General features: G+C 51.9%; 2 protein-coding genes across 4 annotated transcripts in view; one reads left to right on the top strand and one right to left on the bottom strand.

The window, feature by feature from the left end:
- Positions 1 to 17,776, bottom strand: part of ARHGAP23 (Rho GTPase activating protein 23) — a 331,343-nt gene that overhangs the window by 113,922 nt on the left and 199,645 nt on the right. The window contains exon 25 of one of the 3 annotated variants that reach the window (XR_014773315.1): positions 16,379 to 16,438. The exons of the other annotated variants lie outside the window; for them this stretch is intronic. The gene's annotated coding sequence lies outside the window, so the exon portion shown is untranslated. Of the gene's footprint in view, positions 1 to 16,378; positions 16,439 to 17,776 lie in introns of those variants that run through there. 3 annotated transcript variants of the gene reach the window in all.
- Positions 1,049 to 3,376, top strand: EPOP (elongin BC and polycomb repressive complex 2 associated protein). The gene has a single exon (XM_084751118.1). It carries the CDS (start codon positions 1,496 to 1,498, stop codon positions 2,603 to 2,605), a length of 1,110 nt encoding a protein of 369 aa, XP_084607244.1. The 5' UTR covers positions 1,049 to 1,495; the 3' UTR covers positions 2,606 to 3,376.

Here is a 17,776-nt window from a genome sequence, read left to right as displayed (position 1 = left end):
TCTCCTGTGTTTCTGTACACGAAAAACAGCTGTCCCTAACAACCTAACTGGGTGGTGAACAGCCCAGGGACTCCTTGATTCACACCTATTTACTGTGCAGTTTGGACGGTAGGGATAGAGAAGAATGCTCTCCGGGCCGCTAGGCTCCCTGTGCAGCCCTGGGCACAGACTAAGAGTAGGCTGTGCTGTGTAGGAAGAAAGGGGAGAGTGATGTGAGAGGCGTGTGCATTATCAGAGTGTGTCGTGGGAATTCTTCGCTCTTTCTTTGTGGGAGTAAGAAGAGTCTGTGTCTTCTTCGGTCCCCACTCTGGCTGCTCGGGATCCTGGGATTTGGAGGCTTCTGACTGTGCCAGGGCGTTGGAATTCCGCTAAGAGGTGGGGTACTTCCCCTACCTCATCTAGAAAAGGAAGCAAGTACCGAGAAAGCCAGTTTATTAATGTCTTCCGTGGGTCTGACGAAGCTTCCCTCCTTCAAATTAATTTTCTTCCCCGATGAATCTCGCACATACGTAGCGAACTCCTAATCACTTAACTTTTACAAGAGTTTCTGTTTGTTTTTGAGTGACAGGCTCTATTTTAGGGGCCCTGAGCATAGACCCTTAGCAGTGAGATTCCTCGCTATGCCAAGCTCGTAAGCTACCTACGCTGGGTTTTAACCTTTTCCTCCACACTGAGGCTTTTGAGCTTGTCTCTGTAAATTCACGGAGCTCCATTACGCTTCCGAAGGTTAGAAACAAACTTTCCCATTTTACAGATGCGGAAAACCCGCGACTGGTACGGGGGAAACGAGTGGCTGGACCCGCGACCAGGTAAAACCCCGGAGCGGTGCGTCTGGCCCCTCGCACTTCCACCCGCGCACGCCAAGACCCACGCGCCCCTGCTCCCCGCCCTCCAGCCCTCAGCTCTGGGTCCACGTGTGTGTGTCTGTGTGCGGAATGGGGACGGGGGCCGTGCCGCCCGAGGGGTGGGGTCTGCGTGACGTCACGGCAGAGGCGCCCAATCAGAGACGGGCTCGCAGCCGCGGCGCTGGTATTGGGGCAGCGAGGGGGCAGTTCTCTATAACGCGGTCTCCGGAGCCAGCGGGGAAGAAAGAAGCCGAGAGGGCGGAAGGCGCCCTCCCCGCCGCTGGGCCCGGGCACCGGGCGCCGGGCCGGGGTCCTTCCCGCCGGCCGCGAGCGCCGGCTGCTTTGTTTGTGCCCGCCTCGGCGTTGAGGGGGACTCGCGCCGGGAACGCGGCGACAGGAAGAGCGACTGATCGTGCCGGGGACGCGCGGGGACCCAGGAGTCCGGCCGCCGCGAGGGCCGCGTGACGAGACCGAGGAGAGAGCCGGATCGCCGCCGCGGGCCCCGGGTGCCGGTCCCGGGGCGCCCGTGAACACAGACCTCCCCGTCGACGGGGGGCGATGTTCCCTTGGCCCGCGGACTCATCGGGCCGCCGGGGCATCCCGCCGTTGGGACCAGGGCCCCCTCAGTGGGCGACCCCCAAGGCTGCTCCATGGAGACTCTGTGTCCTCCTCCCCGCCTGGCAGTGCCTGCGTCCCCGCGGGGGTCGCCCTGCTCGCCCACGACCCGGAAGCCGCGACGGGGGACCCCAGAGTTCTCCCCACTGTGCCTGCGTGCCCTCGCCTTCTGCGCCCTCGCCAAACCCCGGCCGTCCGCCCTGGGCCTGGGGCCTGGAGAGCTGGCGCCGCGGACCCCGGTGCTGCTGGGTCCCCGGGCCTCGCCATGCACAGGCGGCCCGGTCGCGGACTGCCTGAAGCACCTCGGGGGACCAAGCGACGTGACCTCCCCGGCCCGCGAGGATGCAGACGTCGCGGTGTGCCTAGGCGGAGGAGAGGAGGAAGAGGGCGGAGGCGGCTTCCCGCACTCCGGCGCTGGTTCCTGCGCACCTACCGGCCGCTGCCCTGTTCCCCAGAGTCCTCGGGAATCTCCGACCAGCTCCGCCTGGTCCCCGCCCAAGCCATCCCGGGATCTGGAGTCCCAGCCTGATGCAGCTAGCAGCCAGCCTCTCGAGCCCAGCTCCCAGCCTCCGCCGCCACCTGCGGGCCTCTCCCCGGAGCCTGCGACTCTCGAGCAGCCTGTGCTGGGCTCCGAGGCTGCAGAGGGTGAAGACCCTGCGCCGGCCGCGCCTGAAGCACCCGCGCTCAGCCCCTCGACGGCAGACGCAGCGCCGGACGCGCCCAGTGATCTCCGCCAGGAACATTTCAATCGCCTGATCCGCCGCTCGAAACTTTGGTGTTACGCGAAGGGCTTCGCCCTGGACACTCCAAGTTTGCGCCGAGGGCCCGAGCGATCGGCAGCCAAAGCCCGGGGAGCAGCCAAGAAACGCCGGCGGCCAGCGCCGCCCCCGCGCAGCATGCAACCCCGCCGGCCCACCCCGACGCTGCCCACTTCTAGCACCTTCAGCCTCCTCGACTGCTTTCCCTGTACCCCAGCCCTGGTGGTGGAAGAGGATGGAGACTTAGGGCCGGCTTCCTCGCTTCGCCTCCAGGGAGACGCAAAGCCGCCGCCTGCCCACCCACTGTGGAGGTGGCAGATGGGAGGGCCCGCTGTCCCCGAGCCACCGGGTCTCAAATCTTGGTGGGTCAACTTGGAAGAACTCTGAGCGTCCGACTTCTACCGGGGGACAAGATGGGGCCCCGGGCAGACTGATTGCCTCGATCCACAAACTTGTCTGTTTTCCTTTGCTCTGTGTTTTACGGGCTGTGGGCCGAGAGACTTCAAATGACAGTGATCTTCAAACACCTGAGAGATCCGGGTGATAGTTCCTTTTACTCATCTTTGCAGAAGATCCCAGGACTAACGTCCGCGAAAGCCAGTAGAAAGCTGCAAGGCCAGTCCCGGTCTCTGCGGTCCAGCTGGGGCCTTCACCCCAGGGGAGCAAATCGGCTACTACCCAGAGACCAAAAGAAAGGGACAGAGGGACGGACCTTGATGACGGACAAACCTGTTGTTCCCAGCAATTTGAGGGCCTGCTTAAGGGTGTGTGGGCTGTGGGGGGTGGGTGGGGGGGTGATTGACAGCTCCCTGGGGGTATCCCCCACCCCCACTGCCCAGACTTAACCCTTTACATCTCCTTTTCTCTTTCTAGCCCTCCCCCCCCCGCCCCACCCCCATGTTCAGGTGATTCTCCTGTTAGTGAGAGTTTCAGGCTGTAGCCGATTGTACCTTTTTGTCGAGTTTTGGGGTTTCCTTTTGCCATAACGTTCGGTGGGTGGAAGAGACCTCCTCCATCCCCAGTTTCCTCCTCACATTTAGAGGAGGGCATAGGGCCCTGTTGTGCGGTCCCAAAGCTGGTTTTGCCCGGGGAAGGGGCCAAAAATTCCTTGGGAAAATAATGGAAGATGGAAGAAATCAATAAAATCAGACCAAACAAGTCGTCTTTCGAAGTCTTCGTCCCCAATTTTTGGATGGCATGGGGGATATTTAGACATCCAAACTGGGGCCCTTAACCCAGTGGGTACAAAGCTAGCTGCAGGAAGGCCAGACTCATGGCCTCTGGGGTTTGGAGGGAACCTGGGCTGGGCGTGCTACCTTAAGCGGGTCTTTTTTTTTTTTTCTCCCTAGCCTCAGGCATTTTGGGAGTTGTCAGCAATCTGATGGATCAGAGGGGGCTGGGCCAGGGGATTAGGTTTGGGGTCAGAGGTTCTGTTTTGCAGGCAGAGAGGAACTAGGCTTGGACCACACCCGGGTCAGGACGGACTCCTTGAGGCAGAGGCGTGAGGTGGCCTTCTCTTCACTGGGCAGTCAGGTTCAGGGGTGCTTTGAGATCTGCCCACCAATTAGGGGATCTAGGGGCCCTTGTGTCTACCTCTGGAAAATGAGTATCACACCGCATCCGCAAGGGGCAAGGGAGGACAGTGCCCACGTGACACTAGGGAAGGGCGCTCTGTAAAAGGTTTATCTTTTGCCTAGAGGAGATCCTGGACCTTGAAAGTGTTTCAGAGATGCCCCCTTTCCCTGGATGTGGGGAGGGGAAGGATGGGGTGGGTGGGCAATTGGGCTCTCTTTCCTTAACATCTGGCCTTTATGAACCCTGCTGACCTCCCCTCCCCCCTCCAGCTGTGTCCTGGGGAGGGAGAAAGGAGGGGTGGGAGAGGTGGGAGAGTGCTTCGCATTCGGATGGTTCTCAGGGATATCTGTCATCTGCCTGCCAGGAGTGGGGGGAAAAAACCAGAAAGGCATAAAGGCAGATTTGGGGAGAAGGGGAAAAACACTCTAAAGAGGGGAGAAGTTGGGACAGGCAGCCCCCCCCCCCACTAGTTAACTGCCTTTGCTTTTGGTGGAGTGCTGGGATGGGATTTGTGCTTTTTAGCCTGCCTGGGGTTGGGGGCAGAGAGAGCTCAGCTCTGGGCAAAGTGCCTTGTCTGAGGGACAGGAAGGACTGGGTAGCTTGCCCTCCCCCCCCCCACCTCACACACATCTGCACACTGGAAGGTTTTTTTTTTTTTTTTTTTTTAAGTTTTTCAAGACAGAGTCTCTCTGTGTAGCCTTGACTGTCCTGGACTTGCTTTGTAGACCAGGCTGGCCTCGAACTCACAGAGATCCGCCTGCCTCTGCTTCCCAAGTGCTGGGATTAAAGGCGAGCGCCACCACACCTGGCTCACACTGGAAGGTTTTTATTGTTTTTTGAGACAGCATTTCTCTTTGTCGATCAAGACACCTAGCTTGAAGAGGGTTTGTACTCCACCTGACACCTTTTGGTCAGACCTAGAACTCCCCTCTGGGCAAAGTCTCAGAGCTCCAGCATCCCTAGAAACTTCGAGACTTTATAGAGCAGGGAACAGAATTTAGTTTTAGGTTTACTACAGCGAATTAACAGCGGTGATGGTTTTAAAGCAGGGATTGTTTTTTCTCCCCCTACTCAAACTTGAACAGGACAGGACAAAGTGACAGCATTGGGGCTCTGCTTTTCCTAAGGCTCTAGGGGAGAGTCCCTTCCTTGCTTTCCAGCTTCTAATGGCCCCAGGCAGGCCCTACTCCTGTTCTGAAGGCCTCTCTGGTTCTGAGGGCATTTGTCATTGACTTTAGAATCCACCCAGAATTCCACCTCCGTTTGACTGTGTGACTCCAAACTCACTCCTACTGTTTTGAGACAGGGTCTTACTACATAGCCCTTGATGGGTGAATTGAAACTTGCTATGATCCTCCTGCCTCTGTCTCTCTCTCTCTTTTTTTTTGTTTTTGTTTTTCTCTGTGTAGCCTTGGCCATCCTGGACTCACTTTGTAGACCAAGCTGGCCTCGAACTCACAGCAATCCGCCAGCCTCTGCCTCCCGAGTGCTGGGATTAAAGGCATGCACCACCACGCCCGGCTCTGCCTCTGTCTCTTATGTGCAAGGACTGCAAGTGTGTTTCACGGTTTCTCTTTGTTAGTCCTGGCAGTCCTGGACTCACCTTGTAGACCAGGGTGGCCTCAAACTCAGAATGATCCGCCTGCCTCTTCCTCCCGAGTGCTGGGATTAAAGACAGCGTGCACTACCACCACGCTCTCTTAGCTAAGAACCCCTTTTCTAAGGAGAGCCATGTTCACAGCCTCTTGAGGGTTAGGCTGTATCTTTGGGGGTCCAACCACTCAGCCCACTACAGAACAGTCCTGAGAAAGGAAAGTTGCTGAGGAAACATACAGCGTGGTGTGCACACAGATCCCCAACTAGGACCACAGCAGCCCCTCCGTGGAAAGGGCCGTGGAAAGGGCCCTTGCTTATCCCAGGCTGCCCTTGAGGATATTAGCGTTTCTCTCCCTTTCCCAGGCATCAGAGCCCCAAGAAGGGGTAGGGGAAGTGAGCAGGGGCACCCCCATGCTTACTCCCTTCCCGTTTGTTGGGGATGACAACATCATGGCTCTTGGCTTCTTACCAAGGTGTTTGTTTGTTGGGGATGACGACATCATGGCTCTTGGCTTCTTACCAAGGTGTTTATTTGTTCGTTCGTTCGTTCATTCATTCATTCTTTGAGACAAACTTCCTTGCAGCCCAGACTTATGAACTCACTATGTTCCCAAATCTGGCTCTGAAACTCGGCTCTTCCTGCTTCAGAAGCCTTCTGCGTTCTAGGATTCAGACGTGTACCACCACTTCCACCTCACTAGCCGAGTCCTCATTTTTAGTCTCCGAGGGTTTCCACACAAAGCCCTCCGCCTCCTGCCCTCCCCCCCCCACCCCACCCCGCCCGCCCAGCTTTCCTGGTCCTCCCTTTCCAGGGTTTCCACAGTGCCCCCCAGACCATGCTCCTTGCTTCCTTCCCACCTCCTCCCTTCCCCTGCCATTCTCAGCGGCCTCCACGCCCTCTGCCCCTTGCCCTTTAACCTGCTGGCAGCCTGGCTTCTGCCCTTGACACTCTCCCTTGTGAGAGTCAGGGGGTGACAGCCACACCCACATATCCAGTAACCCCTCCCTTTCTCATCCTCTGGCTTTTCTGTGGCCTCTGACACTCACTGCTGGACGCTCCTGACACCTGCTTCACTCCTGAGGTCCCAAATCTATCTCCCCCTTACTTTCTCCAGGGTCCTGTGATGTGCAGTGGCACCTTTCATCAGCTAAGTACTCATTAAGGCTCTCTTGCGGTGCGGGGGTCTTTTCTCCTCTCCTTGGGTTCTGTATCTCTCCAAGTGGACACTGACAACTCCTCTGCCTATTGTCACTCTTCCTATATCAGTCCTGGTCCAGTCTCCACCCTGGTTGCTGGTCTCTGTTTCTCCCCATCACCTCCACAAGACCTGACCGCTTGACCAGAACAATTCTTCTCACCCAACTGTTTATTTCCCCTGTACCCCCTCAGGTCCCAAGATCCAAATCACCCTTATTCTTTATTTTATTTTGTTGTTTTGATTTTCTTCTTTCTTTTAAAAATTAAAAAAAAAAGTTTATTTTATGTGCATTGTTATGGGGGCATCAGATCACACGATCTAGAGTTACAGACAGTTGTGAGCTGCCTTGGAGGTGCTGGGCACTGAACCTGGGTCCTTTGGAAGAGCAGACACTATTTTATTATTTATTTATTTATTTATTTATTTATTTATTTATTTTTGGTTTTTCCAGACAGAGTCTCTTTGTGTTAGCCTTGGCTGTTCTGGACTCGCTTTGTAGACCAGGCTGGCCAGAGATCTGCCTGCCTCTGCCTCCCAAGTGCTGGGATTAAAGGCGAGCATCACCACCACACCGGGCACAGCAGACAGTGTTCTTAACCACTGAGCCATCTCTCTAATCCTTACTTTTAGTTTTTTTGTTTTTTTTCCAAGGCAGGGTTTCTCTGTGTAGCCTTGGCTGTCCTGGACTCACTTCGTAGACCTGGCTGGCCTCGAACTCACAGTGATCCACCTGCCTCTACCTCCTGAGTGCTGGGATTAAAGGCGTGCGCCACCACCGCCCGGCTACTTTTGGTTTTTTGAGACAGGGTTTCTCTGTGTAAACTTGGCTGTCCTAGACTCGGTTTGTAGACCAGGCTGGCCTCACTCACAGAGATCCACCTGGCTGTGCCTCTCCGAGTGCTGGGATTGAAGGCATGTACCACCACATGGGGAATTTGTTTTGTTTTTTCAAGACAGGGTTTCACTGTGTAGCCCTGGCTATCCTAGAACTTGCTCTGTAGACCAGGCTGGCCTCCAACCCAGAGCTCTGCCTCCTTCTGGCTCCCAAGTACTAGGATTAAAGGCGTGCACCACCAACACCTGGTGCCTTTTCTCTTTCCCTCCTTCCCTTCTCGGCCAGGATCTTCCCGGGTTCAATCTCCCAAGCCCTGGGATTGCAAGGGTGTATCCCCATTGCTGACAGCTCCCTGTAGCTCTGCCCGTGCTCACCATTTCTGTGGCCTGTCCCTGCACCCTGGGCTGTTGCAGCAGCTCCCTCTCTAGTTTCTGGATGCCCCCCTCCCCACTCCTTTCTATCAGGTTTCCTTGTTATTTAGTGGGTTCCCTGGTTTTATTCAGTGTAATGTCCTTGGCTTGTCATTTGGGGCCCTGTGTTGACTGGCCTTGACTCCCCTGTCCAGCCCGGACGACTTTACTTCATTTTACACACAGTGGGATCTACCAAACTAGAAAATATTTCCTTTCCTATATACCCACTTTTTCCTTGACACTCATCCTCCAAAGCTTATTTGTAAACAACCTATTATCCATGGATTTTTATTTGTTTGTTTTTGGTTTTTCAAACAGAGTCTGAGCTGGCCTGGCGTGGTGGTGCACACCTTTAATCCCAACACTGGGGAGGCAGAGGCAGGCAGAGCACTGTGAGTTCAAGGCCAGCCTAGTCTACAAAGCGAGTCCAGGACAGCCAGGGCTGGATCTTGTCTGGAAAAACCCAGGGTTTCTCTGTGTAGACTTGGTTGTCCTGAACTTGCTTTGTAGACCAGGCTGGCCTTGAACTCACAGCAATCCTCCTGCCTCTGCCTCCCGAGTTCCTTGGAATATTTGATTCTTCAGTTGAATGTGATTTACGCCACACCTAGATTTATTTAGTGTGTGTGTGGGGGGCAGCTTGACATGGATGTGTGTCATAGAGTATAAACAGAGGTCAGAGGACAACTTTATAGAGTTGGTTGACAGCCGGGCGTGGTGGTGCACACCTTTAATCCCAGCATTTGGGAGGCAGAGGCAGGTGGATCACTGTGAGTTCGAGCCCAGCCTGGTCTACAAAGTGAGTCCCAGGACAGCCAAGGCTACACAGAGAGACCCTGTCTCCAAAAAGAAAAAGAAAAAAAAAGAAAAAAAATACAGTTGGTTGATTTCAGCCTCCTTTCCTTTGGTCCCGGAGATGAAATTCAGACCAACAGCACAGCAGAAGTTTGTGCACCCTAAGCCATCTCACTGGTCCTAGACTCTTCATTTCCTTGAGGTACAGAGGGAAATAGGGCTTTGGGCTCAAATGGCCCAACGCCCTCCCCAGGAATCCACAGTGCAATTGCCTGCAGTAGGATGGGAAGCAAGACGTGTGACTCCCCTCCTTAAGGTCCCTCCAAGGACAGACACATGCCACTCCAACTGAGTGACTCATGCCTGTAATCCCAGCACTTGGGAGGCAGAAGCAGGCAGAGCAGAGGCAGGCTCTGTGATCCCTGTGAGTTTGCGATCAGCCTGGTCTACAAAGCGAGCCCAGGACAGCCAAGGCTACACAGAGAAACCCTGTCTTGAAAACAAACAAACAAACAAAAAAGTTGGGCATTAATGACAAGGTTAAAATCCTTGGGCACTTACCTTTAATCACAGCACTCGGAAGGCAGAGGCAGGTAGATAGCTGTGAGTTCGAGGCCAGCCTGGTCTACAAAGTGAATCCAGGACAGCTAAGGCTACACAGAGAAACCCTGTCTCAAAAAACCAAAAACCAAAAACCAAAAACAACAACAACAACAACAACAACAACAACAAAAAATATATATCGTTGGGATTTTTTTCACTTTCCCATGTAGTTGTCTAGTTCCTCTTGCTTTGTTTATTCTAGGTCTTCGATCAGCTCCCTGTACACTGAAGGCAGTTAATAAATGCTTGTTCGATCTTTAGTGGGTATTCCAAGCAACCCCCCCCCCCCAGCAGAGTGGGGAGCTTTGCCAAGCTGCAGTTCCAGAGTTTTCCCACAAGATGCCACTGTCCGCTAGCACCAGCAGGATTAATTCTCAAAAGCAGTTGAGTGCCTTGCAGTGCTGGCCTGGAGGGGAGGGAGGGCCACTGAGTAACGGCGATGGGATGACTTCACATAGCCTGTGCTCCCGAGAACTCAAGGCTGATGTCAAAAGCCAGGCATGCCTTCTTTTGCTTTCGAAACAATAAAAGCATCTGCTCCACGAGGAAGAAGTGAGAATGGGAGAGGCTAATTGATTTGCCTGAGGTCACACAGCCTGTGCAGGGGAGTTTTTTCCCCCTAGTTGGCCTGACTGTTTTTCTCGGAATAGCTGTTATCTCTCTTGCTGGGAGCCATGCGCCTTTGTTTTCGGAGACAGGGTCTCATTATCCCGTAGCTGGTCTGGAACTCATCATGTGGGCAGGGCAGGTCTGGAACTCACAGATCTGCCTGCCTGCCTCCCAAGACCTGGTATGAAAGTCCTGTACCACTATGCCTGGCTTAGTCTAAGCGCTCTATGTGTGTGTGTGTGTGTGTGTGTGTGTGTGTGTGTATGTGTGTGTGTGTGTGTGTATAGTGGGACTTACATGCCTGCCATGGTGTTGGAACACGTGGAAGTCAGAGACCACCTTTGGGGAGTTTGGTTCTAGAAGACATATCTTTATGCCAGAGCCGCAGTGACACAGGGTATGGGCCTAGACAAGGATGCTGTAGTAGCCCAGGAAAAGCAGGTCATGTGGTCCCTTCCCCCCCCCCCCACCCCACCCCCAAGACAGGCTTTCTCTGAGTAGCCTTGGCTGTCATGGACTCACTTTGTAGACCAGGCTGGCCTCGAACTCACAGTGACCCACTTGCCTCTTCCTCCTGCCTCTTCCTCCTGAGTGCTGGGATTAAAGGCGTGTGCCACCATGCCTGGCTGTGGTCCCTTCCTTAGGATATGGTTACTCTACAGATATGCTTGTTGACTCAGTGGCTTACTCTCTGAGCTCAGTATTGCCACCTAAAGTCAGTGAATCTTTTTTTTGTTTTTGTTTTTGTTTTTGGAGGCAGGGTTTCTCTGTGTAGCCTTGGCTGTCCTGGACTCACTTCGTAGACCAGGCTGGCCTCCAACTCACAGTGATCCACCTGCCTCTGCCTCCCGAGTGCTGGGATTAAAGGCATGCGCCACCACTGCCGGGCTAAAGTCAGTGAATTTTGTGACACGCATAGTAGGTTTGTTATCTGTGCTGGTTAGTTGGTTTTTTTTTTTTTTTAACCAATGTGACATAAGCTAGAGTCACCAGGGAAGAGAGAACCTGAGAGGAGAAACTGCTCAGAGCAGATCCGCCTGTGCCTTTGTCTCTAAGAGGTTTGCTTGATTGATGATTAGTATGGTAGGGCCCAGCCCACTGTGGGCAACACTATCCCTAGGCAGATGGATCTGGGCTGTATAAGAAGGCTAGCTGGGGGCTAAAGAGATGGCTCAGTGGTTAAGAGCACTGTCTGCTTTTCTAGAGGCCCTGAGTTCAATTCCCAGCAACCACATGATGGCTCACAACCATCTATACTAATGCACTCATGTATATAAAATAAAAAAATAAAAAAAAATAAAAAGAAAGGAAGCTAGTTGAACAGGATATGATGGTACATACCTTTAAGCCCAGTACACAGGGAGGGAGAGACAGGCAGATCTCTGTGAGTTTGAAGCCAGCCTGGTCTACAGAGCTAGTCCAGGATAGCCAGGGCTCTTGTTACATAGAGAAACCCTGTCCCAAAAAATGAACAAACAACAGCTGGGCGTGGTGGCACACGCCTTTAATCCCAGCACTACTTGGGAGGCAGAGGCAGATGGATCACTGTGAGTTCGACCAGCCTGGTCTACAAGGTGAGTCTAGGTCAGCCAAGACTACACAGAGAGACCCTGTCTCGAAAAACCAAAAAAACAAAACAAAAAACTAGCCCCTGGGATGTGAGTAGAGAGAAGAGGAGCCAAGGACTGAGCCCTGAGGATATCAGGGGACCAGCGAGTGGGGAGGGATGCAGGAGCACCCTGAGGCCACTGCTAACTGTCCACCAACAAATGCGTCTTCAGGACTGTCCAGGGTACACCTTTGTTAAGCCCCCTTGCAGTCAGATGTGGCTATGTGGCTGCATTCTCATCAGTGGGCTGCAGGGGGCAGTACTGTGTGCCTTCTCAGCCTGGCTATGCCCTTTTGCCTTCTGGCTTGCAAACCCCAGCATGGCAATCACCCAAGATTGGTCATGAGACCAGGAGGGTGCCCCAGAGGGCAGTACCCCGTGCCATGACACATGGAAAGAGCTGGAGTCTCTAAGTGGCCTTGACAACAGAGTCCCAACAGACTCTTGTTCACTGGGAACTGGGGGTAGAAACTTCACATTCTTTAAGGACTTGTCTTTTTTTATTTCAGTTTATTTCTTTAAAACAGTATCTCCCTATATACAACCTTGGTTTGACTAGAAGTTGATACGAAGCCCCGACTGGCCTTGAATGTGCAGTGATTATCCAGCGTGTGTGGCGGAGATCACAGGCATTAGCACCACACTTGGTTTTATGAGCCATATTTGTTGCTTTGCTCTGAGACTGGTCTCTTATAGCCCAGGCTGGTCTTAAACTCTAAATGCAGCAAAAAATGACTTTGAATTCCTGATCCTATGAGGCCACCTACACCTGCCTAAAGTATAGGGTTTTGTTGTTGTTGTTTTTGGTTTTTTGAGACAGGGTTTCTCTGTGTAGCCTTGGCTGTCCTGGACTCACTTACTTTGTAGACCAGGCTGGTCTCGAACTCACAGCAATCTGCCTGCTTCTGCCTCCTGAGTGCTGGGATTAAAGGCACCACCTACACCTGGCATTGTTTTTTTTTTTTTTTAAGATTTATTTATTTATTATGTATACAATTTTTCACCTGCATGCCAGAAGAGGGCACCAGACCTCATTATAGATGGTTATAAGCCACTATGTGGTTGTTGGGAATTGAACTCATGACTTTTGAGTTTTTTGTTTTGTTTTGTTATGTTTTTTCTGAGACAGGGTTTCTTTATGAAGCTTTGGCTGTCCTGGAATAGCTTTGTAGACCAGGCTGGCCTTGAACTCACAGCGATCAACCTGCCTCTGCCTCTTGAGTGCTGGGATTAAAGGCGTGCACCACCCACCACGCTTGGCCGAACTCATGACCTTTGAAAGAGCAGCCAGTGCTCTTAATTTCTGAGCCATCTCCCTTAAAGTATAGTTTTTTAAAAAAAATATTTTATTTAATTTTATTTTATGTGCGTTGGTGTGGGGGTGTGGGGGTGTTAGATCTTGGAGTTACAGACAGTTGTGAGCCACCATGTGGGTGCTGGGAATTGAACCTGGGTCCTTTGGAAGAGCAGGCAGTGCTCCTAACCACTGAGCCATCTCTCCAGCCCCTTAAAGTATAGTTTTAACAGAGATTTGAGTTCAAGCATTAGGAGATTGAGAGAGAGGCACTTAGGAAAAGGGGTCCCAAGCCACTGTCTTCTTTGTTACAGGAATTTAACTAATACCACTTGGCCTAAGAAAGTTAATGCAAGGGGGCTGGAGATATGGCTCCGTGGTTAAGAGCGCCCTCTGCTCTTCCAAAGGCCTTAAGTTCAATTCCCAACAACCACATGGTGGCTCACAACCATCTATAATGTGATCTGATGCCCTCTTCTGCAGATAAAGCACTCATATACAATAAATAAATAAATCTTTAAAAAGAAGAAGAAGAAACTAGGTGTGGTGGCTTGAGCCTTTAATCCCAGAGCTTGGAAGGCAGAGGCAGGAGATTTGCTGTGAGTTCGAGGCCAGCCTCGTCTACAGAGTCCAGACCAACCAAGGCTACACAGCGGAAACCCTATCTCCAAAAACAACAACCACAACAACAAAAGGAAAGTTAACGCAGTTTAGCATAATCCAACTATCTGGCTAATCCATCTAATTAACAAAATTTATCTAATTAGCCAGGTATGTGGTGTTCATACCCACACACGTATAATTCCAGCAGTTGGGAGGCAGAAGATTGCCCTGCTTTAAACCAGGCTGGTCCACATGCTAAGCTCTAGGCCGGCCAGAGCTTCATGGGAAACATCTCACCAGGCGTGGAAGCGGGAGCAGAAGGGACCGGATGAGGTGACCCAGCAGTTAAGAGCACTTGGCTCTTCTGCTAGTTGGCTTTCCGTTGCTGTGACAAATATAATGACCAAAAGCAACTTGCAGAGGAAAAGCTTCGTTATTTCTTTTTCTTTTTGTTTTTTTTGAGACAGGGTTTCTCTATGTTAGCCTTGGCTGTCCTGGAACTCACTCTGTAGACCAGGCTGGCCTCGAACTCACATGGATCGACCTGCCTCTGCCTCCCGAGTGCTAGGATTAAAGGCGTGCGCCACCACTGCCCGGCATAATAACACACATCTTAAAAAGAAAATACACAACTAGGAGGGCTAAAGTGATGGCTCCGTGGTTAAGAGAACAGGCTGCCTAGAGCGGTGGTGGCACACACCTTCAGGGCCAGCACTCAGGAGACAGAGACAGGTAGATCTGTGCCCAAAACAAACAAACAAACACACACACACACACACACACACACACACACACACACACACACACACCAGGACAACAGGGGGCTGGAGAGATGGCGCAGAGGTTAAGAGCACTGACTGCTCTCATAGAGGTCCTGAGTTCAATTCCCAGCAAGCACATAGTGGCTCATAACCATCTATAATGAGATCTGGTGCCCTCTTCTGGCCTGCTGGTTCACATGCAGGCAGAATACTGTATAAATAATAAATGCATCTTTCAAAAAAAAAAAAAACAAACAAAGCAAAACCCAAATAAACACTTGGGAGGCAGAGGCAGGTGGATCTTTGTGAGTTCGAGGCCAGCCTGGTCTACAGAGCAAGTTCCAGGACAGCCAGAGCTATTACACAGAGGAAACTTTGTCTTGAAAAACAAAAACAAAAACAACCAATCAACCAAATAAGCCACACCAAACCAATCAGCATGGGAGAGAGGGCTCTGTGGGAGAAGGCACAGGCCTTCCTGCCAGAGTTCAATCCCTGTAACCCACATAGTGGAAGGAGAGACCCTGTGGGTTGCTTTTGCCTTTCACAGGAGCACTGTGCCTACTCACACATAAATTAATAAATTGATTCATGATAAATAGAAATAAAGTAACAATAAACGGAAGATGTGCTCAGTTTTACTGGCAGGAGCATGGCAGTCCTCCCTAAGTGGATGAGCTGGGGAATCCAGAGGCTGAAGGAGAGGTGAGGTCTCTAACATGCCCATGTCTCAAGGAGCTCCTCAGCCCTTCACTCCCACAATGCCTCTCTCTTCCGGGGGATGTGGATGTGGTGATCTGGTGAATCCAGGCAGTAGGCAGCCTCCTCTGACCCACCGCCCCTCTCCTCCCCCAATTCCACTTTTCGTACTGGAATCATAGTCCCGCCCACAAATACTCCGTCTCTGGCTTCAGCCTCCTTCTTCCTGATATGGGTCTGAGGCACTCTTCGTCCTCAAAGAAGCCCTAGTGGGAAAAGCCCCTGGGCCAGGAAGCTTGGTCCTTCTGCTTCAGTTTCCAGTTCTTTCTGTATTGTTAGCCGTTTCCTTCTTGAATACTTCCTCCAAGCTCCTCTGTCTCTCCTCTGATACCTTGCTTTCTCTCCCTCCTTCAACCTAGTTGCTCACTTCTTGGAGAACTGCCATCTTCTCAACTCTGCCAGGCTATACTCCGCCAGGCACGTTTGCTCCTCAGTCCTGTAAGTCTGTGCGTGCGTGCTTGCGTGCATGCAAGTGTGTACCTGGAAACACATAGGAGCCTGCTGAGGACCACAAACCCTTCCTGTATGTCCCACCCCCCTGGGACCTCACTTTCTCAGTCATCCTGCTCAGACTCCTCAGCCCTTCAGCCACCCCTAATTTGCCACTGGGAGGGTGCTAGTTTCTGGGTTCTCTTCCAGCCCTTCCCGTCTCGGTCCTTCATACCTCTAAGTTCCACAGAGGCATGCCTGCATGGCTGGGTTGTGCTCTCCCCCCAACAGAAGGACTCACCAATACCAAGGGACATCTTGGTCCCTCTGATCTTTGTGTGACATCCAACACCGGTGCCCCCACCCCCTTTTCCCTCTATCTTTTCTTACTTTCCTCCCTCAGCTCTTTCTTCGAGGCCGGGGAGGGATTGAACCTGGGCCCTGGCACATGCTAGGCAAGCGAAGCACCCCTGAGGTACGTCTCTAACTCCGCCTTGACTCTGACATCACTTAGAGTAAGTTTAATTTGCCATATAGACCAGGTGGGCCTAGAACTCACAGAGATTTTCTGGCCCCTCTCTCTAGGGGAGCTGCTGATGTAGTGTAACAGTTCATCCTGCAGAGAAGCTATTTAAACAGGAAGGTAAGGGGGCTGGAGAGATGGCTCGGCGGTTAAGAGCACTGATTGCTCTTGCAAAGGTCCTGAGTTCAATTCCCAGTAACCACAAGGTGGATGATAGCCACTTATAATGAGATCTAGTGCCCTCTTCTGGCATGCAGGCAGAATGCTAAATATTGTTTGTTTGTTTTTGGTTTTTTGAGACAGGGTTTCTCTGTGTAGCCTTGGCTGTCCTGGACTCACTTTGTAGAGAGGGCTGGGCTTGAACTCACAGCGATCCACCTGCCTCTGTCTCCAGAGTGCTGGGATTAAAGGCATTCGCCACCAGGCTTGGCCATAAATAAATCTTTTTTTTTTTTTTTTTTTTTTTTTTTTTTTGAGACAAGGTCTCTCTGTGTAGCCTTGGCTGTCCTAGACTCGCTTTGTAGACCAGGCTGGCCTCGAACTCACAGCGATCCGCCTGCCTCTGCCTCCCAAGTGCTGGGATTAAAGGCGTGCGCCACCACGCCCGGCCTATAAATCTTAAAAAAAAAAAAATTCAAAAATAAAAAAAAGCAAGGTAAACAACTAAAAATGGCTTCAGGAAGTCCCTGAAACCGACCAGATGTCCCTCTCCCTTCCCTCCCCCAGTAAGCAATAAAAGCTGAGAGTCTCTCTTAAAGGAGTGAAGCTGAGCAGCAAAGAAGAAACTCTTGAGACCAGTCCAGCTCACCTGGAAGAGGCAGAAACCGGCCAAGCGGCCCAGAAGGGTCTAGACTAACTGAGGCACTTCCAGAGGGCGCTCTCCAACCTGTGGAGCTGCCTGCAGCCTGTGCAGTGTGCTCCAAGTTCCCAGCTTTGTGAGCTGTCACCTGTGCCGGGGTGCACCTTGGTGAGACACTCCTGTAAGTAAGCTCTCACCCACAGTCCTGTAAAGCTGATTGCCTCACCGAGTTGGATATTGGTGTTATCTAGACGTTGGACTGTCTTAGGTTCCCAGTCTGGGGTGAGTACATGTTTGTTCTGTTTTCTCTGGAAGAGTTTTCCCACACACCGTGGGATTAAAGGCATGCACCACCGTGCCCAGCTCTTGTTGTTTTTATTTTTCCAAGACACGGTTTCTCTGTGTAGCCTTGGCTGTTCTGGACTCGCTTTGTAGGTCAGGGTGGCCTTGAATTCACAGAGATCCACCTGCCTATGCCTCGCCGAGTGCTGAGATTACAGGTGTGTGCCTGGTGCCAGGCTATCTGGCTCTTGTGTTGTTTGAGACAGGGGTCTTGCTATGTAGGAGACCTCAAATATTGAATCCTTTTGCCATAGACTCTCAAGTAGGCTCCTCCAACTTGCTCCCAGGTCTCTACCCTCTAGGTTATAAATATACTTGAGGAGGTTTTACTGCCTTGGCTTTTCTGTTGGGGACTTCCAGAGCCTGGAATGGGTCCCCAGCCTGCTTTAGGTAACTGCAGAGGCCTAGTATTTTTTATTTTTTATTTTATTTTATTATTTATTTTTGGTTTTTCAAGTCAGGGCTTCTCTGTGTAGTCCTGGCTGTCCTGGACTAGCTTTGTAGACCAGGCTGGAGAGGTTGAGTATCTTTTGTTGTTGTTTTCAAGACAGGGTTTCTCTATGTTATCTTGACTGTCCTGGACTCACTTTGTAAACCAGGCTAGCCTCGAATTCGCAGTGGTTCGCCTGCCTCTGCCTCCCAAGTGCTGGGATTACAGGCGTGCGCCACCACGCCCGGCAAGGCTTAGTATCTTGACAGGAGTAAGGGACCCTTCCCTTCTGTTTTCACAGCAGCAGAATTCAGATTATGTGACCATGTCTGAGGTGAATTTAGAAAAGAACCCTGAAAGCCTGGCTTGGTGGCACACACCTGT

The sequence above is a fragment of the Acomys minous genome (genome assembly GCF_964271855.1).
Source record: "Acomys minous genome assembly, chromosome: 12".
NCBI classification, from domain to species: domain Eukaryota; kingdom Metazoa; phylum Chordata; class Mammalia; order Rodentia; family Muridae; genus Acomys; species Acomys minous.
The sequence above is the reverse complement of the archived record's forward strand: the minus strand, read 5'-3'. Positions and strand labels throughout refer to the sequence as shown.